Genomic DNA, 27,924 nt, shown 5'->3' with positions numbered 1-27,924 from the left:
AATAAACCCTATTTACCTTTTTCCAGGCAGGTAAAATCAGTGGAATCTATGTGAAACTAGGAGCAGGAATGGAGGTTTAATTAATGTCTTCTGTACATAGGTGAAATATGCAAGGATTCTCCTGGTCAAATCACAGAATCATAGAATGGTTTGGATTGGAAAGGATCTTAAAGATCACCCAGTTCCAAACCCCTTGCCATGGGACACCTCTCAGCAGACCAAATTGCTTCATCCAACCTGGCCTTGAGCACTTCCAGGGATGGGGCATCCACAATTTCTCTGGGCAAGCTGTGCCAGTGCCTCACCACCCTCCCAGTAAAGAATCTCTTTTGTGTATCTTACCTAAACTTCCCCTCTTTCAGTTACAGCAACAGCAGGGGCATTGAGAAAAGTTATTTTTAGAATGAGTAGTTGAAAAGTATTTCTGCAGTTATCATTAAAAAGAATGGGAATTAAAAAAGCTTTTGTAACTCTTCTGGTCAATTTTTTGACATTTTTATTTCAGACAGAAAGTCTTAAGAAATGTACTAGATTTGGAGCTCTTTGATTATATCAGACTGCAGGTTTGTGCACTCAAAAAGGGCTTTGGAATAAAATATATCAGGAAAATAAAAGCAGAGGTACTGAACCTTTGTTCAATATCAAGGGAGATATGAGTGATCCAGACTTTCATATTATTTGCACTAATTTTGAATCCAGTATAACTCTACAGCTGTCAAAAGACTCTTGCTTCTGTGTCCTTGTAGCAAGATTACACTTAAAAACTGTATGATAGCCATTTCTAAAAGCACCTTCCTGAAGTTAAAAATATACTTTTTTTTTCTAATCACATGAAAATAGCTGCAAAATCTGAAAGAAAATATTGTGAAATGTGCAAAATATGATCATGTCATTTTTGTCCTTCTCCTTTTAATCCTAGGTGCAGCTGTGCCATTTTCTTTCTATTCCAGTCTTTATTCTAGTTTACAAATTTCCATTAGAAAAACGAAAGTGAACAGCTGAAAAGGTAGAGATGGAGTAATTTAAAACTTTGGAGAAAAAATAATTTTTTCCAAAGTACTTTCGATATCAAAGTGTAGGAGTAAATACAATTTAGTATAATTACCTATGATGAAAACACTCTGGCTATCTTCTGTGTAAAAAAAGATTATCAAAATCTGAAATGGTAGCAAAATTCTTTTGTTGATAAGAATGATTTTTTTTTATTGTTTGTTTGTTTGTGTTGCACTCTCAATTTCCCATGAAGCAATGGTAGCTGGAGTTGCAGGTAAAAAGAAAGAATTTGCTTTAGCTTTTTTTGCTCTTTTTTCCTCCAATTTTCAACCATCAACAATGAAATGTTAGATCTGAGCACAATAAATGCACACCTCAAGCAACATTTCTTGGCAAGATTGCTTGGTGAGATTGCTGTGTCCTTAGAGTTTTGTCATCCCTAAATCCATAAGCTCTTTGGTATGAGCCAGAATCTCTAACTTAAGGATATGTAGCATAAAAACAAAACTTATAAAATTATGTGCTTGAACTTATCTCTCCTTATGCCATGTTTGTATTAATTTTGAGACTAGCTAATTTCATTAGTTTTCTGAACTAGTTTTGCTTTAATATGACAGAGTTTCTGAAGACCCAGTGACCCAGCTATTGGAGGCTCTTCGGGCATGTTAGTGAAGTTCTTTGTCCAGTAGACAGAGACAGATATAAAAGCAAGGTTTTCATTTGCTTGTATATTGTCACTGAGCCAAAATGAAGATTTGGTCTCAAAGCTATTTACACAGTTAGAAAAATGGAGGCTAATTAACTTTAGATATATTGTCAAAGGTAAAGCTCATAGCACACACATGCAAATATCCAAGTCAGTATCCTTCATTTTTTGTAGATGTTGATTTATATTATTCTTAATGTAACCTTGCTGACAGTCATTCAATAATTCCACAAATTCTCACAATGCTGTTGCCCAAACACAATGGAGATGTTTTAAGATTTCTGTCATATTTAATCAAAACCAAACTTATATATATTGGTTAATAAATTAGTAATCATGCTAACTTTCTTCATGCTAAGTCCATAGAGGAGTACAGTTCTAAGATCAAACACAAATTCATGTTTCACTAATAATAAAAGTAGTGTCCAAGGCAGTATTATGGAGGCAGCAGTTAAATGAGTCATAGAATCATAAAATGCCTTGGATTGGAAGGCACCTTGAAGATCATCTTGTTCCAACTGCCCTGCCATGGGCAGGGACACCTCCCACGAGACCAGGTTGCTCGAAGCCCCACTCAACATGACCTTAAACACTCTGGGCAACCTGTTCCAGTGCCTCACCATTCTCAAAGTGAAGAATTTCTTCCTAATAGCTAATTTAAACCTACTCTGTCAGTTCAAAGCCATTCCCCCTTGTCCTGTCCCTGCATGTCCTTGTGCAGAGTCCCTCCCCAGCTCTCTTGAAGCCCCTCTTTAGGTAAGGGGAGGTGCTCTAAGGTCTCACTGGAGTCTTCTCCAGGCTGAACAAGCCCAAGTCTCTCAGCCTGTCCTCACAGCAGAGGGGCTTGAGTCCTGTTGGACTTGTTCCAGCAGGTCCATGTCCTTTGGCCCCTGAGCTGGATGCAGTATTCCAGGTGGGGTCTCACCAGAGCAGAGAAGAGAGACAGAATCACCTTCCTTGACCTGCTGGTCACATTTCTTTTGATGCAGCCTGGGTCATGGTTGGCTTTCTGGGCTGCAAGCACACATTGCTAGTTCATGTTGAGTTTCTCATCAACCAATATCCCCAAGTCCTTTTCCTCAGGGCTGCTCTAAATTTATTCTCTGCCCAGCCTGTATTTTGGCTTGAGATTGCCCTGATCTAGGTGCAGGATTTAGTACTTGATACTTGCACATTGAATTTCATGAGGTTCACAAGCATGATTCTGTGGGTTCAACACAAAAAGGTTTGTAGGTTCTTACAAGTCATGTAGGAAATGAGCTCATTGTTTTTTAGTACAGTGGTGATTTCATAAGCATTTTAGCACCATCTGATTTAAAGCAGCTACAAAGAAATGCATTTTCTTTTAGGAGCAGTTCCTCTTCTGTGACCTTTGTTTTACATACACTAGGGCTCCACCACTTCTGTGACATCACTTGATTCCTTTTCAAAATCCTAAAATCTAAATTTAAAAATGGATTAAGGTTCCTGCCCACCTACTTCTGGCCTTGAAAAAGACATAAAGGAACACATTACCAGGTGGAATAATTTTAAGCTTTCCTATGGATTTGAGACAGCACAATAATAAGCTTGTTAATTAATTTATTAATGAACTAATTATCCCCAAAGACTTACTGTGAGATAAAGCAATCAGGAAGTCATCAACAACCTTGCTAGGAGATAATTAATCACTGCTGAAAAAAACCCCACAAATACAAGTTCATCCCAGATCACAACCAAACATTCTCTACACCTGTAGTGCAGAACAGAAATGTCAGCAGGCTCCGAGTACACAGGGACTCTGGCACAGGTGCAGTGATGCTGCATTTTGCAACCCTTCAGTGAGACATCACCCTTTCTTGAAGAATCAAAATTAAGCACAGAAGGAGATCTTAACAGGTATTAGCATGCTCTGCAGGAAACTGGCGAGTTACAAAGAGGAAGTGGTGGAAAGGAGTAAAGGCAAGTACCAAGGCAGAGACTTTGGTGTTTCTAACTTCACTGTCACAAACTGAAGAAAGACCCAACCTAGAGTTGTCTCTCAGCCCAGACTTCCTGTTTTAGGCTCCTTTGTCACCTTAGGACCAGATGCACCTCTCCCCATTAGGTGCTCATGTGAGCAGGACCATCTCTCCCAGTGGGCAGTGACACCATCCTCAGAAGATGTATGTTTCTGAGTATGGTGAAATTTTCTTAAAAAATAAACAGGCTCTAAAACTAGAATTCCGCTCTCCCTAGAAGTAAGATGTCTAAAGCAGGATGGAAAAAGGCATCTGGGTGCTCTAATACTGTAATGGGGATTTGTATTCATGTTCTTTGCTAAATGGTGTGCCTGATCTGTGCATCACTGAGTTCTTGGTTACATGCATAAAGATGGGCAGCTGCTCCCTGAGTTCAGCTGCTTCCCTCTGCACTGCTGTTTCACTGTGGCTTTCTGCACTGGGTTATTAGCTTAACAGCTAGAATGCTTACACTGCTCCTGACACACACACTGCCTTCCACCATGCAGAGCATTTTCCTGTTCACGGCTCTAGCCCAGAATACCCTGTGGATTTGGCCTATATCCATTGAATCGGATATTCTATTTCTGTATGATTCTATTACTGTGTTTTTCAGTTGCTTGAAAGTAAGTATGTAGAAAAGACATCCCATCCTAGCTGGTCTTTATCCAGCTCATCACAGCTTCTTATTACAATAAATCTTTTCTATTGTTCCTGAAATGACTCCTGCACAACACTCAGACAGAGGCAATGCACCTGAACTATGTGTTATCCCAAAACATGTTGATGCAGTATGGAAGGAGATGACTCACTGCTGCAACATTTAAAGCACATACCCAGAAGGTTTCTGAGTTGTCTCTGCTTTTTAAGAACACACAATTCCATAAGAAACAACATAAAGATGAGGATTTTATTTTTAAAACCGATGATAGAATAGTGGACTTGGAAATGGGGGTAGAAATGATTCCAGGAAGCCAGCTAACACAGGTGGTGCATCACAGAAAGGAGCAAAGAGAGTTGAACTAGAAATGAAAAATTAATGTGTTTTATATAAAATAAATTTTAAAAAAAAAGTTGCTGTGCCAAAATAAAAAGAAATTCACAGTTTCTTTTTCTTACGTATAATCTAATTAAATAATGCAAGTGGGGACCTTGACAAAGAACTTAAGGAGAAGCTACATCAAGAATGTAAAAGTGCAGAAAAGATTTGAAAACATGGTACTGAATTAAAAAGGTTAATTGCTAATGCTGTAATATGATCAAATCTGTTCTGAATTTCTTGAGCATTTTAATGTTTAATAGTACATTGTTAAAGAACTGTTTGGAGATCTAACCCTGTGACCCTCAATTAGTCATTGAGATGTAGACAAGATGAGCAAAATTCTTTCAGATTCATGTATCCATTTACCCCAAAGGGCACATGTACCAATAAGACAGAAATTTGTGACAGACTAAGAAAACCCAGAGCATGCCAATTGAATTGTTAAAAAGACTGAAGCTGTCAGAAGAGCTGTTTGTGCCTACTAGACCACCTGGGTCCATGATATTTGTCTATACTTCAGTGTATCAGGTATATTTTTTGACTTTGTGGTACACCAGGCCTTTTAAATTTATGTCTAACCTCAATGTAGTCTTTTCCATTGTTCCTGCATTAGACAAAATGCAAAAGCTTGCCGGTGCAAATGAGAAATATTTCAGCTTTTATTGTTTCTACTTTAATGTTACTGTAAGACTTCCTGCATGTCATTGCCAGTGATGTAGAAAAGCACATTTAAATATACACACTTGCCATATTCTGCTCAACCTATTAGGAAGGCAATTTCACATATTTATGGGTTCATATGTTTATCAGATAAAAAAGAGGTGGAAGAAATGGCTGGGGGGAAAAAAGCTATTGTCTACAAAATATTGACATGCTAAGAAATACAGAAGAGAGGTGATGGGAGTTGATATTTTCTCCAGTCTGGAAGATGCTCACGAAATGTAAATGAGCTTTGTCCTGTCAAAAGGGTATTTATTGTGAAACAAAAATCTATAACCAGATACTACATATAAATAATCTCAAAAGCCTTCTGATTCATTTCTGTGGAATAGCTCTGTAGCAATAGAGCATTGGTGTGTCACAAGAACATTAAGATGGTACATGGGCATGTTATATATTTATTATTCCTTATCATGCTTCCAATAAAAATAATAAGAACTGAGATGTGCAGTATCATACTTGAAGTTTGAAATTTTGACTGCAGCAGATTTACCTAAGAGATCTGGGAACTACATATTCCACTTTAACAAGGTACAGATTTAACGAGAATTTAATGTTCCTTAGTGCATCATTCTCTCCAAATTGGTCTCCTGTGCTTAGATTAATCTAACTACCACTTAGGCTTTTCTTGGACCATTAAACCATGGGATGGCTTTTCCTGGTATTCACTTCAATGGGAACTGCTTATGTGAGACATTAGGCTTTTCAGAGGATACAACCACTAATGGAAAATTATGGCTTACTTTATAGAAAATTACTCTATTTACTTATTAATTGGGAGTGTAGCAATCAGTGCCTAGATTTTTAATCCAGCAATCATTAGGACTCACAGTGAAGCAAAAAAAAAAAAAACTTCAATCAACACATCTTTTCATTCCTCTGTCAAATGCATTATTCTGGATTTCTGAGATTGAGAAAAACTGCTCATTTCCAAACTGACCAAGACCTTTTGTCTATTTAGGATTTTGTTATGGGTCTCTCAATTTTACTCCGAGGGACAGTACAGGAGAAACTGAACTGGGCTTTCAATTTGTATGATATAAATAAGGATGGATACATAACTAAAGAGGTAAGGTCTACTTCTTATTGTAGTCACTGAAAATAAAGGTTGTTAGCTAAGTCCTGTGTTCACAGAAGAATGGTTTCATTGTCAAAATTGAACACTTTAACAAATCATCAGATATTATAAAATTAGACATGCTAAAAGTTAAAGTAATTGTCTCATTTTAAAGGCATACATAAACATTGAAAAGGGAAAATCTTTATAGAAATTGTAAAAGTTCAGAATTCTTCAGAAATTATGTTTCTGAACGTAATAGGTACAGAAATATTTGGCTTCAATTTATGTCTAGGTATTTGCCCATACAGTCCCTAGAATAGATTGGTAGGGCATGTGGACAAAAATGAATTAATTATGTGGGAAATAATTGTTACTTATTTGATGAATCTACAGCTCATAATTTGTACTTGAAACAGAATTTATAAAGAAAGATTCCTACTTCTTTTATTCTGCAAGGATTCAAAAACATACTTAAAGGGGATTAAATGAGTGCTTTCATCAAAATATATATGGTTTTATTTAAGTGAGCTTTATGCAAATATATAAATTACACTTAAAATTTTACATTTTTAGGAAACACTTCACAGTCATTATAAAAGAGTAATCTACAGAATAACTTCTTATCATACTACAGATGACTTATTTTTATAATTATTGAAATTTTCACAAGCCACTCAATATAATTCAAAGATTTTGATATAAAAAGAGGACTCTTCATAAGTGCAGGTGTGTGCATGGGTGTTCTTATTTTTTTTAGGGAAAATAAACTGTAAGAAGTTGATACGCCTTGGCCATTCACTTGCTGTTACAGAACTTCTTTTCCTTTTTATTTTTATTCATAAGACATAGGGAGATCCTACCCACAATACATGAAATTGCATATATTAAAAATAATTTAAAACTGAAATCATAAATCTCTGAAAGCTGAAATCAAATGCTGGAATTTCTAGGAATTAAGTAGTTCCTTCTTGAAGATGTTCAGTCAAAAAAAAAAAATGCAAATTCCAAAATTTTATTCTAAAGTGCAAATCCTAAAAAATATTTATGTTCTGAGTTAAAGCAGTGTCTACAATGCACATTACATTGCAGAAACATATTTTTTTCCCTCTTCAGGAAATGCTTGATATCATGAAAGCAATATATGATATGATGGGGAAATGCACCTATCCTGTTCTCAAAGAAGATGCTCCTAGACAACATGTGGAAACATTTTTCCAGGTAGGTTTAGTAACATAAAAGCCAAAAAGACTTCTGTGAGCAGGTAGAGAAAGATTTTCATTGTTATAACATATCCTTCCAATTCTGTAATCCTTACTATTCTCTGTGGTTCCATCCCAAGTTTCCCAGATCTACTCATTTCACCCTGTTTTTTCAACAAGTTCTGCTCTTCAAGCATAGTCCACTTACTATGACTTCTAGACTGGTTGTTCCTAGGCTGACATATAACTGAAATGAATTATGAAAAGGACTTGTTTTACACAGGAATTTGTGAGGAGAAACATACTGTAGTGGGTTAACCCTGTTTGGATGCCAGGCACCCACTAAAGCCTCTTTTTCATCCCCTCCTGCCCCCAGTTCAATAGGGGAGAGAAAAATCTAACAAAGGGTTCAAGAGGACCTTTCCTGATGGGCTCAGCCTTGGGCAGCAGCAGGTCCTGAAGCTAGATGGCAGTGGCTCTGCTGCACATTGGAGAAGCTTCTTGCAGCTTCTCAGTGTAGCCCTCCTGTTACCAAAGCTTATTCCTATACTTTTTTTTTTTTACTACAGAAAATGGACAAGAACAAAGATGGAGTAGTTACCATAGATGAATTCATTGAGAGCTGCCAGAAAGTAAGTATTCAGTGTTAAGTACTGAATGTGTACCTGTTGGCTATTTCTATCATAGCTCTTTACAGATTTCTGCAGTGCCAGTGAGGGGGATCTTAATACCAGAGACAGCATTTTCCCAAGGCAGAGAATCTATGTACACCATTACACGGAAACACTAAACAGTGTCAATAAATTTGTGGCCTGAATCTGCAGAAGAGCTGTTATATACAATCTGTCATTGCTTATTAGACAACTTTTCCAATATTCTTTTTCTCTTTGATAGTGTAAAGATTGCACTTGGTAGAAAAAAAATTCTTAACATTTAGCTAAATATTTATTTATATCTTCTGCCCATGCTGGGGCACACAGTTCTGTCACAACTGGCATGTAATCATGGCAATAATAATATTGCCTGAAAATTGATCATCCAATCATCCTTGGGTGAGTTTCTCAGTGAGTTGTGATGTGTTTATAAAAAGTGAAGCCTTATAAAAAGAGAGTGCAAGAGGTTTGCAAAGATGGCAAGAGTTAACACCAGACAAGTTTTCTCAATGCAAGTGTGTAAACTGAGTGATTATGAGCCACAAGCCTTTACAATACCCAAGTGGCTGTCAATTTCTTTCAGCTGCTGGAAGTAGCTCTGGGCCTTTAGAGCCAGGATGGAGAACTTCTGAAGCAGAAATTACAGACAGTTTTCACTCCTCTGCTCCTCAGAAACCAGCTTGTATTCAAACCAATAGATTATATGAAGAAAGATAAATTGGATTTCCATAAATTTAAGAAAATCCTGTCAATTTTAAAGTTAAGAATTGCAAGAAAAATAAATGTGATAAAGTAAGAATGACTAGCCTTTGGTGTGATAAGAGGTTCATAGAATCATATAATATGCTCAGGTGGAAGGTACCCACCAGGATCATTGAGTCCAATTCCTGGTTCTCACAGGACACCCCAAGATCAAGGTTGTTTTATATAGTAAAGCATCACATTAGACATAATGAATATGATAGGCCTGATTACATTATGTAAATTGATAGGGCAAATAAGCCTGATACTATTTGTTACAGTGACAAATCTACAAAGTTGTAGTAGTGGTCTTCTGATACCTTGCCCAGCAGACTGATTAATTCAGAGCTGATAGAGACCAGCAATATAACCCATGATTATTGATTCTTCTATATCAAGAACAGAGTAATACAGAGGCAGAAGATACAAGAGTATCAGGATAAATGCATTTAATGTGTGATAGTTTTTTAACTATTTGGAACTATTTTTAACTATTTAGAATAGGGAAATCTCTAGATGCTCAAAGATGCTCTAGAAGCAGTCTACTTTTTACATGCTTCTATACCTATTAATTGCAGCTGCTCTTCTAAGTGCAGGTACCTAGTAAGTGATACTTCGTTTGATTTTAATCCACTGACTTTGGGGGGTGAAAGACAGCCAAGAGCTCTGCTAACTGTGGCTGTTCTGTGTATCCTTAGCAACAGGCACTGGATGTGTGTCTCTTCTGTCAGCACTCACTATGCTCAGTTGCACTGACCATGATTCCAGCTTGTCAGTCTTGTTCAATACCAACGAAAGGCATTTCCTCTGCTAGCACTGTGTGATCATCAGAAACAGAGATGAGATTCATTTCCCAGATGAAATCTGTAGCATTCCAGAAGTTAAATGACACATTAATCTGCATATTACAGCAATTATGGTGATGGGCTGAGTGATTAATTTACAAAGAAAATGAATACCTTTAGTAAGGAATTGCCTGTTCTCTTTATCCAGTGCAATTCAGTCTCTCAAGTCTGTTAGAAGATTTATGTACCTGTTCTAAGTATTCAGAATACACGTGAGAGGAGATGCCCTCTAAACTGCAGCATGATGGAGACACAATGAATGCTACAGAATGCTACAATTGTCATCATGCTACTTATCTCACCTTCCCTTGCTTTTAACTTCAATGGTGGCTATGGCTTTTTGATACAAAAAGTGTCTTGCTGCCTAAATTTTTGTCTCTCTGCCGATTAAGAACTGTTCTCCTTTTAAAACTTCAAATGTGTAATTCATATCAAGATTTGGTTTTAGAAATGAGTTTTGGTGTTAGGATTCATGGAAACATAGAATATACTGAGTTGGAAGAGACCCATCAGGATATACCCTCAACACTGTACAACCTGAGGTATACAGGTGGTTCAAGGCTCTTAATTCACAGTCCCTTTGCAAAGAATGGCCTGTCCATTCAAAAAGTGTTGAAACAGTTATGTAGGGAATTATAAAGCATTCAGACTTTGAGCACAGTCTTCTCTGGACACTGACTAGAAGGATCTGAGTAGAATGGTCCTTCCTTGTCCACTCTCTGTGATAGACAGGGAATGTATATGACCTCATTTCCCTGCCCTTCCTACCCCGCACATGTTTGAATGTCAGTCTGCCATCCACACTCCAGCAGTCTCTCTGCTCCCACAGGAGAAATGGACTATGCTGCCCTAGATACGCCAGACTGAGTCCCAGAAAGTAGTGGCTGTTTGTATGGCTTCACATAAATTACCAAAAAGCAGATCTAGGTCTTGAGAAACAGGAGTGGAGCTACCTGCAGATCTCGGCACTTCCCAGTTCCTGACCTGCCTCCTTTCACAGCTTGGTGCTGGTGGAAAATGGCCTGACTCGGGCATTGCTTCGTATCTACAGCAGCAGTACCAAGAACAAAAAGGACTAGGGCATGCACCTAGGGTGCACAGGTGACTGTCAGGGTGAGTGACATAGGTCCTTCTGGTAACGAGAAAAAGGCTTCTGGTAGAGGTGTTTCCTGCAAGAGTAACCCTTTCCATGCACAATGCTGATGGTTTGGGCTATCCTGAAAACAGCAAAGAAACCATTTCAAACCTACAAAAAAGTGGCTTAAAGGTAGGTCAGATCTACCAAAGTTCATTCATCCAGGTTTGTGCTTCATATGGACAGTGTTTCGTATGCACTAATTCCACCCTTTGTCTTGAGTTAGAAACCGTCTAACAAGTCTAATATGAAAATTTGTGTAGAAAAATGTACTGAGAAAGAGGCAAATGAAAAAGATACACTTGTCAAAGAATTCCAATGCAAGCATTCTGCAGTTTTTCTGGGTTTTTTTGGCCTTTTTTTTTAAGATGGTGAAAAAAAGCCACTAAAACTCATCATGTTCTAAATATTACGACAAGTCTGTATTTTCTTGTGAAGATTCTTCTCATTTGACTGACTAAGGGAGTTGCATTGGAAGTCTTCTGTAAAGAAACAGCCAACCTCAGAAATATGGAGTTGATTTTAGAAAGCTAACAGTTTCATTCATGATATTATGTATATAATAAAATTGGTAGGAAGTGTCAAAACAATTTGCAGATTCAGAGCATGTTATTTGCTTGCACATTTACAGAGCTTAGTCATTAATGTATATACAAAAACATTTGTACTAATTATATGACAAGTGACTTAAGTTAAACCAAACTGCTAACCTTACATCAGTGACATTCAGTAGTTTTTTGATGTTTCAAAGCAATGCAGCGAGGAAAAAGCTAGTTTATTTTAACTTTCAGTAATTTAATATAGTAGCTTTGCTATACAAAATTTTTAAGCATTAGCCTATATAGTGTATTTTTGAAATTACATATCATTATTTCTGTAAGTTATTTTATTGTACAAAATAGCATGCAGAGTATTCTTTACAGCAGCAACACTTCAGATGACATACAGAATCAAAGACAAAAACCCCCACTGTGCATGTTTCATAACATAAATTAAGCTAATTACTCAGACTTGTCATTTTCTACAAAGCAAATCACCCACTAAACTGAACAGTGACTAATTTAACTGGAAATTGATACGGAACACATGTTACTAGAAGATTAATGTACAGAAATCTCACATACTGTGAGATTTCTGTACATTATCAGTAGTGGAGAATATTATTGAGATAACCTTTCTAAGAAGTGGGTTTTTGATGCACATCTCTCATGAAAAATCTAAAAATAATCTATAATTCAGTCTTTTTATTTATTAGAATTAAAGATGGCTATATTATCTCTGAAGAAAGTACTAAAGAGAGGGATCATTACGGTGGAGACTAGCAAATGCTAAATGAGCGTGTAATAAACTCTGGTATTGTTTATATATATTGTTTTGCACTAGCAACTGTTGATCCAGAAACATCAACAAATACGGGCTACTGCAGGTAGCTGGTACCTTTCTTCTAATCACTGAAAGGTAAAGCTTACAAAGAAAAATACTTCTTGCTGACTGTTGTGCTGAGTTACCTACTGATAAAATCTGGAGCAGACAGTGATGCATTGGTATAATACAGAATTCAAAAGATTAATATTTTGTTAAAAATTGCCTAATGCAAAGCAATCAGAAAGCAGAAGTAGCATTTGGAAGCAGTCACCATCTTTCAGTGTGAACACACAGAAAATCTGAATTGAGGAGCTGAAGAGTGTTGTGGTGATACTTGTCAAACTGACTGATTTTGGCTCATGGAGTGGTGTGCACTGTCTGTTTTTCTTAGTCATCCCTAACTATGCAGCAGAAGCCCTAGGATTGCAAAAAAATGTACTGTGTACATTTTTTGTACTGTGTACTCCTGTGTACTGTGCACTGGACTAGATATTAAATGTACAGATTCACAACTGTTACAACTATTGCATGAGTATTTATTGTCTAGGTGTATTCTGTTATCCTGAACATAAACTGATAACCTCAGAAATGTTACAGATCTAATTTTCTTAATATGCTATTGTATTCTTGACAGAGTAGTTTTGGTTTCATTAATCTATAGAAAAAATTGTTTAAGCATGGATCCATTAACAGCCTTTTTCTGCTAACCATTTCTCCAAACAAGCTTAAAAAAATGTTGCAATTAAATAAAATGTTCTACCACATTTCAGTATAGATGAAATCCACCAACTACATTTGTAATAGAGTATGATTTTTGGTTTTGTGTTGTCTCTTTTTACAGGATGAGAATATAATGCGATCAATGCAGCTCTTCGAAAATGTGATTTAATGAAGACATTAGGTCTACAACTAATGGACAAATATGAGCTATTCTGCAACATTATCTAAAAAATGGATTTCCCACTTTATCATAAATAAAGTTGCTCAGCTTTACACTGAGATATGTATTATGCAAGTAAATTTTTTATTATAAACTCTTCCCTACAAAAAACCCTTTCTAAATTATACAATCTAGCACTTCTACAGTGGCTACTTAGTTAATAGGACTGTACTGAAAAATCAGGTTCTTACTACAAACTCAAAAAAATAGAACTGACATTATGCACCTCTATTATCATTCCAACCCCTAGTTAAAATAGATACAATCACAAAGAGATTAAATAAATATTCTTAGTTTTGCTACTCATTTGTACTGGACTAAGCTCCAGGTGTTGAAGCGTATTTCTTAACTGTCTAGCTTCTAATTTATACAGAGGCATTACAATTTATTTTCTTCTCATATTTCTATGGTGTAGTCCTCATTTTTAAATAATATTTGGAGTTAAAATGCTATAGTCAGTGTGCGATGCACACCTTGATACAATTGCCTTCCAACTTTGACCTGTTTTACTCTTCAGAAAAAAAGACCCCAAACCAAACATGACTAAACAGATAACTTGAGAGCAAGAAATGTTATAGAATTAAAAAAAAAAAAATTGCTTATGTGTATTCTTATTCCCTAAAAAATATGAGTAAGCGTCCCTCAATCTCACCTAAGAAATCTGCACTTAATTTATCCTGACATGAATATCAGGAGTCCTACATACTGTATTTTTAATTCTTGGATGTGTCTGCAAAGTTCTTTGCTTAAAATTAAGGAACTTCTGACTTCCAATTTTTCAAGAAGAAACCTTAACTGGATACTAACCCTGCTTTCCTACGTATGTGTCTTTCTGCCTTTAATGAAGATAAAGGCATGAACTTTTGAAACTGCCATCCCATTTTAGTGCTGAGAATGAATGTCACTACATAGTAACATCTACTGATAATGACTGCTAGAGGCTAACATCCATTTCATCTTTTTGTAATACCTTTAACTATGAGACAGAACCAGGAAAACAACGAAAACTTTAGCTATATATTATCTATATGTGATAAATGCTTTACATTTTTTAAGATCATTTCTTCATTAAGATTGGAGCTACTTAATTCTGAACCTAGAAAGATTCTTCTAAAAAAGTATGCATATAAAATAGAACACTGCCCCTCCATCCATGTAATTTTTAAGATATATTGTCCACAGAGTCTACGCCAATACTTCAAAATAGGTGAAATGCTATCAGAGATAGGCCAACCTTCATTGTGACATTGCTGCAGAAAGTGTGAAAGGGGATTAATGAAGTAGAAAGAAGGTTACAAGAATTCTTTTGTAAAAATAAATCAGGTATCTATTCTGGTGTAGAGATGGGATATTAGAGGCATGTTGAAGGCTGCTCTGCTATCACCAGTGTAGGATAAGAGTAGTACAATACATGTACACCTGAAATCTGCTGTAGCGTGTTTGTGTAAACTAAATGTGCACATTTTGTAAAAAAAAAAGAAAAATAAAGTAAACATGAAGAAAAAAAAGGACCATGATCAATTTTTTCAGTTGTTAAGTACCTGCTGGCAAAAATGCTTATTGAAGAAATACTTTTTTTTTGAAGCATAAATACACTTATCTTAGCACAGTTCTGATCTCAGCAGAGATCAGTCCTGAAGTGAATTTTAGTCAGGCTGAGGTAATTTTAAAAAAACTCCTGAAATTGCTTTCACATGACAGACTTTTATTAATATGCTATGCATCAGCATCTTCTTATTGACAAAAAACATCCTTTCCAAAAACTTTAAATGTCAGAATTGAATATTCCTCAGGGGAAAATATTCTGCGCAAATTTTGTTATTTCAGTTAACTCTCCCTCACAGTGTACTCAAATACTACATGTCCCTGAACAGTATTTATTACAAGAACCAATTAGGAATTATTTTGCAATCAAATTCAAATACATTAATGGACAAATGCTGTACCCTACAAAGCTTGACAGCCAGGTAAGCTGGCTTGTACACTCTTTCATATTTTTTATATCTTCCATGTTTAGAAGTTTATTAATTTGTCTAGAACTCACTCACTCACTCAGTAGAATTCACAAGAAAATCCCAAGCATGTCTGTAATGCTACTGAGCTCAATGCAAAGGGAGCACAGTGTAAGAAGTTGCCTCCTCCATCCAGCTCCCATTCAGTAGGCTCAAAGTTAAAAGGAACTAATTAGCTGAGCAAAACCTCAGTTGTGGCTCTGTGAGACAGCCTGATGCCTCTGCACTGTATTCTCCAGAGCCTCTCCAGGCTCTCAAAAATGCTAAGAATGCACTGAGCAAGTTCAGCTTTGGAACATATGCTGCCTGTTTACTGGGTTCAGCTTCACACCTTTAAAAGCTGACTCTGAAGAATTCTGTGAGGGCTCACAGTTCTATGTCTAACCTAGTCCTGATGAACCTAAATGCATCCATCCGTGCCATGTCACAAAATAAGATATAAATTTCAAAAGCAGATATACATATGCAATTTAGCACCAGGTTAGATTTTATTTAAGTAATTACAACCAAATTATTTTGCATCACACAAATATACAAAACATATTAACCACTGCAGGTATAATAAATGAAATCGTATTTTAAAACTAAATAAGAATCAGTACTTATTCTGTTTTTGAAATAATATCACATTAATTGGTGTCACATTAAGCCTAATGTATATACAAATATACAAAGAGAAGTCTTCCATAATTACATATTCACAAACTGGTAAGACTCCTGCTCTCCATCATACTGAATAATTATTATTATTTTAAGAGAATATATCATATCCCAAATAAGGGTCAGTGATATTTACAGACAGTTTCTTTCCAAACTTCACCTTACAGTACAAATCACTAATTTCCTTGTTCAAGAGTAGATAGAACAATAGGTTGGAATTTTAGATTTGATGATAGCCACAGTTGCCTGTTGAAGAAAACAAAACAAATTTAAACAAAATAAGGGGCACTAGCGCTACGTATGACAGTACTCATATAGTCTCTATAAGTTGCATAATTCCCAAGTTTTATTTAGTTATCTTTGCTATTATCAAACAGTAGAAAACTAAAAAGTTAGTATTTGCTGATTGTTGTCAAAAGGGCTGAAAATAATAAATGGAGAAAATGCACTATTAGTGATAACTAATGCTGGGGAGGTAAAACATCCAAAAGAACAGACATGTAAACTCATACCAAAAAGAGGGCATAGACAGGAAATAATAAGGATTTTTAAGTAGAGGAATGATATTTTGGAGGGGACTTCCAATAAAAGTGAGAATCATATGCTTTATAAGTAATTTAGAAAGTAAATTTGATAAATTATTGGTTGGATTATATAATATTGCTTGTAATCACAATTTAGTAGTTTGTTTCCAGGTTTTTTTGCTTTATCTTTTTTCTGTCTTTTTAAAAGACATACAGAAAGACCTACTCACTAAACAGGTAAAACTACAAGAAATCAAGGGAATGACAAAAAAATTAGAGGTTAATGACTCACTGGATTAATTATATTATCTAGACCTAAATTTTTAGAACATTAGGACAAGACCTAATTTTCCTTTTCTTGTCTCACTTCATATAAATAAAAAAACTCTCATCCTCCTTCATTTTTCATGACTTTTTTCAAATCTGTAATACAAACAGTGCTACTCCTCTTAAATGAACATGAGCACACACACAAAAATGAGGAGGCATCTACTGATTATTTGGGCACCTACTGGCTAAGGCACACAAGCTCAGTACTGCTAGGCCTGCGTTGTGTGGTCCCTACTCTTCAGGTTATCCATGACCTTTGAGAATAACCATTTAACACATACAACTGTTAATAGGGTCAAGAAAGCAAATATTTTCTCTTCTAGACGAACATCTAAGCCAGCACTCCTCATTTTTTCTCCTTTTCTCCTTTGTGCACAAGGTATAGCACAACACTTGGCAAAAGAATGTTCAACAGAAGAAGCCTCTGCTGTCTAGTACTTAAAGCATCTTTTTGATTTATAGCCATTGCAGATCCAAACTCTGGGTTAACCAGGGTGGGCTGGAATGTGAGTGTCTGATTCCCTCAGGAAGTGTAATAAACAATAAACTATTAGTGGGAACAGGCAGGCATCATCAATAACAGCAAAAAGTAACTTCTTGCAAGAGGAAATCTTGTTGAGAAACATATTTAATACCAGAAAAACGGAACACCAAGCATGTATCCCAGCCATACTGAGGCAAGAACATGGCAATAAAACCAGAGATGACAGCAGTTTTGACAAAATTGATTCAAAAGTGTAGATTATTGAATAAATATCTGATCCACTCACCTTTCCACCATAGTGCTCCAACTTTTGTAAAGCAACAGTAACTTTTTCTCTATATTTCTTGTCCATTGATCTCTTTAAAAGCTATTGGAAAAGCAAAATAAAGAGGTTTGTTGCACAATATAGTACAATATATACAAAGAGACAATAATAACCCATTTTGTTACTTTATTCCATCTTACCTTTGCAGAATTAAAGCCACAAAGAAACATTGTAACTTGTAACTGATGTCAAAGTATGGAACTCAATAAAAGCAAATGTAGAATAAAAAGTTAACTAGAGAGAAACTTAAATTCAAAGAAAACTGATCTGTTAACCAACAAAAATATTTCCTTTTCTTTTAGCAAACAAATTTGAAAGAAATATCCACCTTAAAAAAAAGTCATTCTTAAAGAGTTGTCCACATGAAAAGTTAACTTTTATTTCATGTGCATTGAAAAAGATTTATTGTAGTGGAAATACTTAAAAAAAAAAACAACCTGCTGTCATTTCTCTCTTCTGTATTTGAGCGCCAAAAAAGGTCCTTTTATTTTGCTGTAAAAGTGCACTTTGCAAGCAGGTTAAAAGAAACTATGAAAAGCCTGTCTGACAGAGGAAGGATGACTTGGTATAAAAATATCTCTCATAATCCCACTCAAAGCTTATTTAATGAAAACTTCCTTGTGCAGAATTCCCATCTGAAAGGAGTGGGAATATTTGCTTCTGTTAATGTATTGGAATGTTCATGGTTTTGTTAAGATATTCAGACTTAAAATTAAAAATTCATTTTGCAATAAATTTGCCTCCAAAACAAGGCATCTGGATGTTTTCATAAATAGTAGAGAGAACACTTCCATTATTCTCTGGTTTACATTAACAACAGTTTTTGGACCTTCCTAGAACTTTGTCAGTCAACACATAAAAGAACAAAGGACTCACACAGGGGACTATATGAAATAATGCTTTTCATGGAACTGCTCAGTCCTCCACTGTATCTGTGCAGATATTATAGTAACATCTCAACAAGAATGCCATGAAAATATAAATGATTTTTTATTATAGCATTAAAGACTTACATTTGTGAGTAGAAGTTTAAGATGATCATTAAGAGATGGGCCAACAACCCCACTCAATTGCACTAAAGCATCCAATGCCCTTTCAAATACTTCATCATCCACATGGGCCTTCAGAAGGGGAAGAAAGAAAGAAAATCCTGTGAGTAAGATTCAGACAAACACTTAAGTTTTTCTAAACTGCAAACTGTATTATGATTGTATGGAGTAGTTTTAAACATTAAAACTACTGTGCAATTGCTAATCGTTATAACGATCCAAGTTTAGAAACACAAGTACAATATGACTGAATATTAGTCTCTAGAGGCCAAATTTGAAGTCAGAGCATATTTTTAAACCAGAAAACAAAAACATCCATGAAATGTCCACAAAACTCTTGCATTCCTTCTGAGACAACAAAATGAATAATTTACTATTGCTGAAATAAAAAATATGGCATACAAAACAGCTTGCTACACTGATAATTTCAGTATTTCACAGCATATTAGAAATAATCTTTCAAATGCTGATATGTTTAAATTGAACGACACCATTTTAGTTACAAATATAATGAATTCTGGGTAATTTCTATTCAATTCATAATAATAACTTTCTTTGTTGGAGAAACAGAGGAGCCAATGACTTTCTGTCTCAATTAATTTAGTCCCCTGCCAACTACACCTTTGTCACCTGCCAGCAATTATTAGGCTCTTATCTACTTCTGTGGTTCTTCATCATCTTTATTTCTCCCATGGGAAGGCTCTTCTATACCTGACTTCTCTAATGGTTTAGTTATCTTGCTTTACCTTTAGCAAAGAAATAGACTTATAACAACTTATCTTGGTCTCATACTAAATTATAACTTTATTTAAACAACTATTTCTCCTCTCCAGCATCTGGGCCCTGAACATTGTCTTTTTAACTAGAAATCATTGACTGCTTGTGTAGTAGAAGATTTAACAAGGCATAATACCAAAACACTGCAACAATAAAAATTATCGGAAGAGTAACATTAATTGGAGGAAGAGAGAAGAATATTTTTTCTAATTTTGCCATTAAGCTAAACCAAAGATAGTGATAACACACAATTCTGAACTTCTGTTATATCTCTGATTTGAGATCACAATTAATTTTCAAGCTTCAAGCCATCTCTGTTAAATCAGAACTGAAACACATCTAGATTAAGGGACAGCTACTTACTGAAGCAGAAAATGGCTCTCAAAGACAGAAAAAAATCCAGAAGAAATAACCTTCAAAGCCAATACCTCACTTTATTTTCTGATGGTGTAGAAGAGTCACAAACATTTTTTAAAATTAAGAATATGACCTCAAACACTTTAAATGTATTCTTCCTTTTTCCTCATTGACATATTCTGGTGATGGTGCTATGCAGGACTAGGAGTTGGACCCAGTGATCCTTGTGGGTCCCTTATTTTGTGATTTTGTTTAACTTTGTAGCATATTTTGTATTGTTACATGTAATAGATGAGTATTTATTCCTGCATATCCATTTTACCTCACCTCATTTTTATTTTTTGCATGTTATTCCATGGACATATAAAAAAGCCTACCACAAATATATATTTTTATTTCTGCTTATATAAAACCTTTAAGAGAACAGTTTCATAATTTTTTTCATAGCTACTGTCATATAGTTATAAAAGGAGTTGCCCATATTAATTTATATTTAAAGACATATTTAGCTAATAAACCAAGGCAGGGTTAACAAGACAAAGAGAAATCACCTCTATCGCCCAAACCAAAAGCCCATGCAATAGATTTATTACATTAATATTGCCCATGTAGTTCTCACCAGCAGAAGGAAAAAAAAAATCAAACCCATTAAAATCTCTGCATGAAGAACAAGACATACCAATGCAGCCTTTAAGACTGGAACTAGACGAGGCAACAAGGGAATAGCTTTTTCAGCAGCACCTTCAACCAGAAGTAATTCTTTAAAACCCTCCTTGGAAACAAAAGTATAGGGATGTTTTGTCTCTCTTAGTCCCTGTTGCAAATGTAAAACATGATTTTCTTAATACTAAACCTTCTTTCAAACAAAACTGCGTTTACAAGTTCCACACAGCAAAAGGACCATGTTTATATTTTGTCAGATCAGTTCAAAACATAAAGTACACTAACTCCACCATGTGGAGCCACTGGGTACAACTCTGCTCACAGAATATTCTAATTGATTTTTATTTTAGAACACTGAATATTAAAATTCACAATATGAAAACTGCCAATTCAATCAATATTTGTACTTCAATACCTTTAATCTAACAACCCAAGGTATTTTTTCAATGAGACCATGTACTACAACAGGCTATATTTGTATAGAGATTTTGTACTGAAGGGAAAAAAGAACAGAAGGTGAACAACGGAAGGAAAGACACCCCACACCACATACCTCTCTATGAAACACTAAAAAACTTGTAAATAGTATTAAGATGCACATCTAGTAAAGGTCTGACTGGCAAAACTCAAAGATTTAAAGCCCTGTGGGTGAAGCCTTTTTTCTTAACATAATAGAAATTTTATGTTATTTTAGGAACTGACAGTTTTGTTTAATTTAAAAAAAACAAAGAAAAAAAGAAGAATAAACAAAGGGAAAAAAGAAACCAAGAAAATTAAAAGGAAAAAGAGGAAAAAAAAAGTGAAAAAGAAAGTAAGCCACCTCAGTATATGCACTTTATTCTACCTGCAACATTGGATTCAGCATCTAGACACATGGTACATATTTAGTGATAAATGTCACAGATGGTTCTGAGAAAATATAAGCCTCAACATAGTGCATAGTATTTCTCTTTCACTTACTTACAGAATCCTATTTCCACTGTACTAGTTCAGTCTATTGAGGAGAGCATTCTTACTTTGTAATGTAGACTTTATATACAAAAATAAGCAAAACAATTTAGCTTACAAAAGAATCTGCAAAAGCACAAATTTAATTTAACAGTTGGGCATCTGAGTCTTGCATTTGATCAGTATCTTGAAGATTAAGCAGCTCTAGCTAGCTCTCCCAGAAAGCTCTAACTAAAGAACTACAAATAGCAATGTTCTTGACCATTTTCATTCATACAATATCCTCATAAATGGGTTTTCTTTTATATTTCTCCAGTAGCTGAGCCTTAACTGGCTAACTTGGATTGTTTAAAAAATTACATTTGCAATTAGGAAATGGTTGTATACTTAATGTTGCAAGAAATTGAGTTTACCTCTGCCAGTGTTAAAAGAAGAGGATCAAAGGAAACAGTTTCAGGAGGGCATTCCCACTGCAGTTTGTGCTTTACTGATCCATGCACTAACCTATATAAAGAATGAAGTTTTAACAAAATAACATATAATAATATATAATTTATTGCTAACACTATTTGCTTTCAATGTATCACCAATTAGATTGCTGTGTTCCTCCTTTAGATACACAGTCTCAATGCATAATGCTCTCCTTAGTGAGATTCTAGGGTCATGGAATCAACTAAGTTGGCAAAGATCTCTGGGATCATGGAGTCCAACCTCTGTATATGTATAATGGTTAACAGAGCAATTATACTAAATTCCCAAAATATGACAGTTTTCAAAATTCTGCTCCTAATCACATAGAAATCAGAAAATAGAAGTTATAGAAATTATAGGTGCTTCTCATGCCAACACAGAAGATATTCCTTTTGCAAAGTTACTTATTTTGATAAGTATATCAAGAAACATTTTCCTCAAATAGCAATAGGTAAGAGAAAGCAGGTGAAACTGAAGGAAGATCATATTGAAATTCATTATTTACTCCTAAGATACAAATAAACGTATTAATACTATATATTAGTTAGAGCTTGTTAGCACAGATAATGGATTATTTTCTGTGCTTCTGATTATTTCATACAATTATATACATGCACATCTTATTAATGATGGCTTATATTTTTGTAAAGTAATTCTGCATCCATGTGACGAAACACCAGAACATTTATTGTCTAGGCAAATATATACCTATATATATATATAAAAAACTTGACCTATACATATATATATATACCTCATAAACTTAACCCATATATATATATATAATATATAACTTAAAATACCTGAACTTACTTGCAAGTAGTTTTGTTAATTTTTCATATGTCTGAAAACTACAGAATAGGAATGTTCAATAACATGTTGTCATGCTACTAAGTTCAGATAAAAAAGGCTGTGAAAGGTCTACTTATTTAAATTACACTAATTTTATTATCTTTGCTAGGAGGGAGAAGTAAATACAATTACCTGAAAAAAATCGTTTGTGAAAGATGTTTGGCAAACCAAGTGTGCACATAATTAACTATTATTTAAAAAAGTGGCTTTGATATTAATACAGCATAAAAAAAGAACCAAAAGAAGACAATTTCAAAGGCATGGAAGCTTGCTTTCTGCTCTGAAAAGAATTAAGTATTAAACATTTTTCCAGAATTGAATGGAATCAAACAACCTAACTAAAAGATGAAACATGAAAAGATGTATTTCATAATATATTTAGTAAAAATAAGAAACAAACCAAACACACCTGCATGGAATGCCACCTCTAGCATATGTAGCAGCAAATGCAGATGGTGGTTGAGAATAAGCACAAAACTGTGAGGACAGAAAAAACCCATTATTTATTCATAACAGTAATGTTTTATAGTTATTATGCATATGCTAAAAGGGAAGTTTACAAAGAAATGAACTTAGTCATATGAATCTAAATCAAAACAAAATAAAGAACTGCAGCCATGGATTGGAAAACATTTTAAGTGATACACTTATGCAAAAACTGCTTTTAAGACTCATCAGTCTGGGAAGTTGTAAATGAATAAAAATATACAATCAGTGGTTTCCTGATGGAATCACTATTTTTCCTTTTTTTTTCTTGCAAATGGTAATATAAAAGTCTTACGGGTTCTTTCCTAAGCAGATCAAGGAGCTCCAGCTTCCCTGAAGCTCTGGTTATACTGGTAACATGCAGAAGGCAGTTTCATTGTAATTCCAACTTGATCTGACTATAGACAAAAGTACATGGTGGCAAGATGTGGGAGAAACACCAAATATTGGGCAAGAATGTGAGAGGGCACTGGAAATACACAGGGAGGTTCATACTGGGTGAGAATCTAGGAAGGACACACTGGAGAAGGAAACTAGGACATTCATGCAAGGAAAAGCTGGACAAATTTCCTTTCATCGTATACATGCTTCTTATGCATATGAACAATTATATTATTTATTAGCATGATCATTTAATGTTGTTTCCCAGATAATACATCTTATCACAAAGCATTCAGATTGGAATACCACAAAATCTCAATTTTTATCTTTTGAGTGTTTAAACCTACATTAAGCTTAGTAGAATTGTGTTCATGGCTTAAATTCGGTCATTGTGCTACTTGAAAAGAGATTTAAAACAAAAAAGATGCCCACATTAAAGTATTCAGCCTGTTTATCAGCAAAGTACTTCTGCATTCACTTGCCAAAAAACCTGTGACATTACTAATTGCCAGATTATATGGCCCAGTGGTGAACTATAATTCATGCATTCAATGCTAGTTCTGCAGGCACGGGACTTCCATGAAAAAAACAACTCCTTTCATTACTACTCTCCCAAGAACACAAATTTTTCCTGAAGGATTATATTGTCACAGTAACTGTGAGTTTCAAATAATGCTCACCAGCAATTAATTTGCCACATTTTATAAAGCATTCAATATGCCACATGCTTCTGGGTTTCATTGCATAACTGAAATAAGTTTCTCTAAAGCAGCAGGTGCCAAAGTTTAGAATAAAAAAAAAAAAAAAACAACCCTTTTTACTGTTTAGCTCTAAATCTCTTTTCAGGGCAATAGTACATTAAAAAAACCAGTTACCATCCAAGCCACAACTGTACCAAAATACATTTTTTTAAAAAATGTAATAAACAAGGCATTTGAGCTTAGAAGATAAGGTATATATGGTTAATAACAAAAGTTTAATTTCAGTTAAAAAAAACAGGACCAGAAGAAGCATGTCCTGATGCCATTTCATAAAGTAAGGAAAACTCTTCAAACCACAGATAGATTTTAACAAAACAAAACTACCACCAGCTGTACATACTGGATCAATAGTTTTAGGATTCAGCTTGTCACTAGGCTTTGGCTGTGAACATGGCTTGCTTTTCTGTGCTGCAGTCTTTGTTTTCATTTGGATGCCTGATGACATTCTTACAACATTGCTTCCTACAAAACAAAACAAAATAAAAATAAAAAATCAAAACCAAAATAATTTTCATTCCTATATGACAGAATATTGAGGGTTAGAATGTGCACTAGGAAACAGATTCTTATATATCAGACACAGTGCATGGGACAACTGTAATAGTCTTGTCACTCCTTATTTCAGATGCACACATTTCCTACTCTGGTTCTCTTTACTTGTGTTCTTTGAGACCTGCAGCAAAAGTGAATTAGATACAGTCTGCTTTTAGGGTAGCCCACAGAAATCCGAGCAGCAGTACACCGCTCTGCAGAAGAGCCCAGAGTCAAATAGGGTTGGGTACACTTACATCAGAAGAAAGCAACAATTTGAGGAAGGTCCAGGATGAAAGAAGGAAGCAATTACATTCAGGACACAAAACCACAATCAATAAGAGATGAGAACAGAAATGTAAGGCAGCAAAAAAAAAAAAAAAAAGAACACAGAAAATGAATTCCAATTCCACTAAGAAGAATTTTTTAAAAAGACTGCAAAAATAACTTTGCATCCTTAAATACTGATTTAAGTACACTTACCTTCTGTAAGTCAATGCACCAGCTATATGTCACTACAAATGTATGTAATTGGGTTAAAGTTAATGTTTGTCCCCAACAAAAATAATAGTTCTCTACCTATTTAACATACCAAGGCTGATACTATAATGAATAATATAAATTATTCCTGGGAGATCACAAGATTTCAAATATTAATAAAATTATAAAGAATGAAAACCCTAATTTTGAATATTATAATGTCCAGTAATTTTTGCTGTGGTGTATTCTGAATGGGAAAAAAATATTAGTAAATAAGACACTAGATTCCTATAGTAAAAAAGAAATTACAACATACAGAGACGAAAATAATAGGAAACACAGAAACAAACATTGTCTGAGGGATGAGCAGTGTGCTTGCTGTCCAGCCATCACCCTTGATGACACATGTTTTTGTTAAAAATATGATTAAATGCCAAATACTGAGATCAGGATTAATCAGAGACAGATTTGCCATGCTACTCTCTCTCCCTCAGCTCTATCAGCCACTCGCCCTAATGCCCACCCACGGGCAGTCCTTGTTTAGCTTGGTTATCCTAATTCTTCCCTCTGAACAGGATTTCCAGTCAGGTACCTTTGTCATCATTTACATTATGAAATATTTAGGATTGCTTCTGTTTCTGTGATAGAAGTGATAAGGTTGCAGCACATGCGTAGATATGCTGAGTTCGTGACTTATGGAAAGAATTACATGAAGTGCCTAAGTTCTACTGAATGCCGTGAAACTACATATAATAATGACTAGAAAATTAGCCAAAATACAAAGCAAAACTAAAATTGAAAGTTTAAATCAATATTTCTTGACTGATGACTTAACCAGAACTAGTGATTCAAATCAGTTTATCTCCTGTACATTTTGTTTTCTCTTTCCTACCATTTCCAGAATGTGGCCTGTCTCCACTGAAAGTCTTTTTAAAAGAAATAATATACTCCAATTAGTCAATTAAATCTCTTCAGAACTCACAGAAACTTACACGACACTTATGAGCACTATTCTATTTGTAAAATGGAAGTCAAATGTAAAACATTAATATAGAAATAAATCTACTGATTTTGTATGTCTGATTATTATAATAAAATTCTAATCACATTAGCTTTAGAAGACGGATTTTTAACTGTCAGAAAATTAAGAATCAAAATAGTTTCATACTATGAAAACACCAGAGAAGTTCTTGGCAGTAGGAGCTTGTATCACAAAATAGTGCTATCCATGTCAGACTTTGAAATGTACCATTGCTCAAAATACAGTCAGCTTGCTAATACCTACATAAATATTTTTCTTAAAACAGTATTTAGAAGTAATTCAGACGTATTTATTTCTTTTCTATTTTCCAAGTAATCAAAATCCACGCTAAGATGTACTAGGAAGCATCGAGCAGAAAAAGCACTTTTCATAAGGAGGTGTTACTCTTGAGATATGAATGCTCTCGTGTAGTGGGAGCTGAAAGGGTCGCACGTTTTTGTAGAGAGAACAGACAGGTGAAGCATAGCCGTGAATCAAACAAGCGAGGTTTGATACAGAAGTGACCCATCTACTGGCAGACGACAGACTTCAAATAAAGGAGCGACACTTTAAACAGAAACAGGAGAAGCACTTTTAAGAGACATCTTTCAAAGGAGGAAGCGCAGCCTGGAGTTGGGGATCTAGAAGTCACTTAAGGCAGGCAGAATGGATGTCAGTAGGATTTGAAAGGCGAGGTTGCTCCCTTACCCTGCCGAGTGCCAACTCTCCCGGAGTGCAGAGGCAGAAACAGATGAGGGACTTCGAGCGCCGTCACCGCAGAGAGGCTCAGGCAGAGAAGCTCCGCCGAGCTCCCCCAGAGCCCCCGGCCCGGCCCTCACGAGCCCCGTGGGACATCCAGGGACCCCGCGGGAGCACGAGGGGTTCGCCCCGCTGCCCCGGGCCCCTGTCCCACCGCCCCGCTCCCGCTCCCAGGGCACGCCGGGCTCCGGGCAGCGCTGAGCTCCGGGCACGCCGGGCTCCGGGCACGCGGGGCTCCGAGCAGTGCCGGGCTGCGGGCACGCCTGGCAGGCAGCGCAGGGCTCCGGGCACCCCGGGCTCCGGACAGCGCCGTCCCCGCTCCCCGCGGGCCCCACGGCACCGCCGACGCTTCCTGCCGGTTGCCAGGGGAACTACGGGCCGCCGGCAGCCCAAACTTCCTCCGTGCTTGCTGCAGACGGAGTGACAAGGAGATTTAAAAAAACGATTTGTCTGGGGTTGTTTTTTCCAGCCTACCTTGTATGCTGTGAGTAAAACGAAAACGGTGAATTTTCAGGTGACATCGCCGCTCAGTTTTATCCACTTTTTTAATACCTTCCCGGGTGTACAATGCACTCATACAGTACTGGAAGTTCCGTTGGAAATACAGCATCAAGTCTGAGTGTGAGCTTTTGGGTAAAAGGCTGCTTTTAACTTGACCACGGGAATGCTTTCTTG

General features: G+C 35.7%; 2 protein-coding genes across 11 annotated transcripts in view; one reads left to right on the top strand and one right to left on the bottom strand.

The window, feature by feature from the left end:
* Nucleotides 1-13,437, top strand: part of KCNIP4 (potassium voltage-gated channel interacting protein 4) — a 386,258-nt gene extending 372,821 nt beyond the window's left edge. For all 9 annotated transcript variants that reach the window (XM_005517807.3, XM_088056851.1, XM_088056856.1 and 6 more), the window contains 4 exons: nucleotides 6,402-6,509; nucleotides 7,614-7,718; nucleotides 8,269-8,331; nucleotides 13,280-13,437. In XM_005517807.3, the coding sequence (XP_005517864.1) occupies nucleotides 6,402-6,509; nucleotides 7,614-7,718; nucleotides 8,269-8,331; nucleotides 13,280-13,327 (324 nt within the window). In that variant the 3' untranslated portion in view covers nucleotides 13,328-13,437. The remainder of the gene's footprint in view (nucleotides 1-6,401; nucleotides 6,510-7,613; nucleotides 7,719-8,268; nucleotides 8,332-13,279) is intronic.
* Nucleotides 13,438-15,876: 2,439 nt separating this feature from the next.
* PACRGL (parkin coregulated like) lies at nucleotides 15,877-27,539 on the bottom strand. 2 transcript variants are annotated; one of them, XM_005518041.3, is made up of 8 exons: nucleotides 27,199-27,539; nucleotides 24,799-24,920; nucleotides 23,240-23,307; nucleotides 21,921-22,011; nucleotides 20,576-20,710; nucleotides 18,727-18,834; nucleotides 17,675-17,755; nucleotides 15,877-16,296 (listed from the first exon to the last, which is right to left on the bottom strand). In XM_005518041.3, exons 2-8 carry the CDS (start codon nucleotides 24,901-24,903, stop codon nucleotides 16,240-16,242), a joined length of 645 nt encoding a protein of 214 aa, XP_005518098.1. In that variant the 5' UTR covers nucleotides 24,904-24,920; nucleotides 27,199-27,539; the 3' UTR covers nucleotides 15,877-16,239. The 2 variants fall into 2 exon arrangements, with proteins under 2 accessions (XP_005518098.1, XP_087912803.1); XM_088056677.1 differs by having other exon boundaries at nucleotides 20,576-20,668.
* Between the last annotated feature and the right edge of the window lie 385 nt (nucleotides 27,540-27,924).

Source organism: Pseudopodoces humilis, chromosome 6 (assembly GCF_049639895.1).
Source record: "Pseudopodoces humilis isolate 2021_Gansu_Grassland_sample_001 chromosome 6, ASM4963989v1, whole genome shotgun sequence".
In the NCBI taxonomy this organism is placed as follows: domain Eukaryota; kingdom Metazoa; phylum Chordata; class Aves; order Passeriformes; family Paridae; genus Pseudopodoces; species Pseudopodoces humilis.
This window is presented reverse-complemented; position numbering and strand designations above follow the sequence as displayed.

Excerpts from the sequence above, each read along its gene's own strand:
- PACRGL (XM_005518041.3), bottom strand. The coding sequence starts at position 24,903 with ATGTCATCAGGCATCCAAATGAAAACAAAGACTGCAGCACAGAAAAGC. Across the intron at positions 23,308-24,798 it reads ATCCTAAAACTATTGATCCA|TTTTGTGCTTATTCTCAACC; the intron begins GTATGTACAGCT and ends CTGTCCTCACAG. Across the intron at positions 22,012-23,239 it reads AGAGGTGGCATTCCATGCAG|GTTAGTGCATGGATCAGTAA; the intron begins GTGTGTTTGGTT and ends TTCTTTATATAG.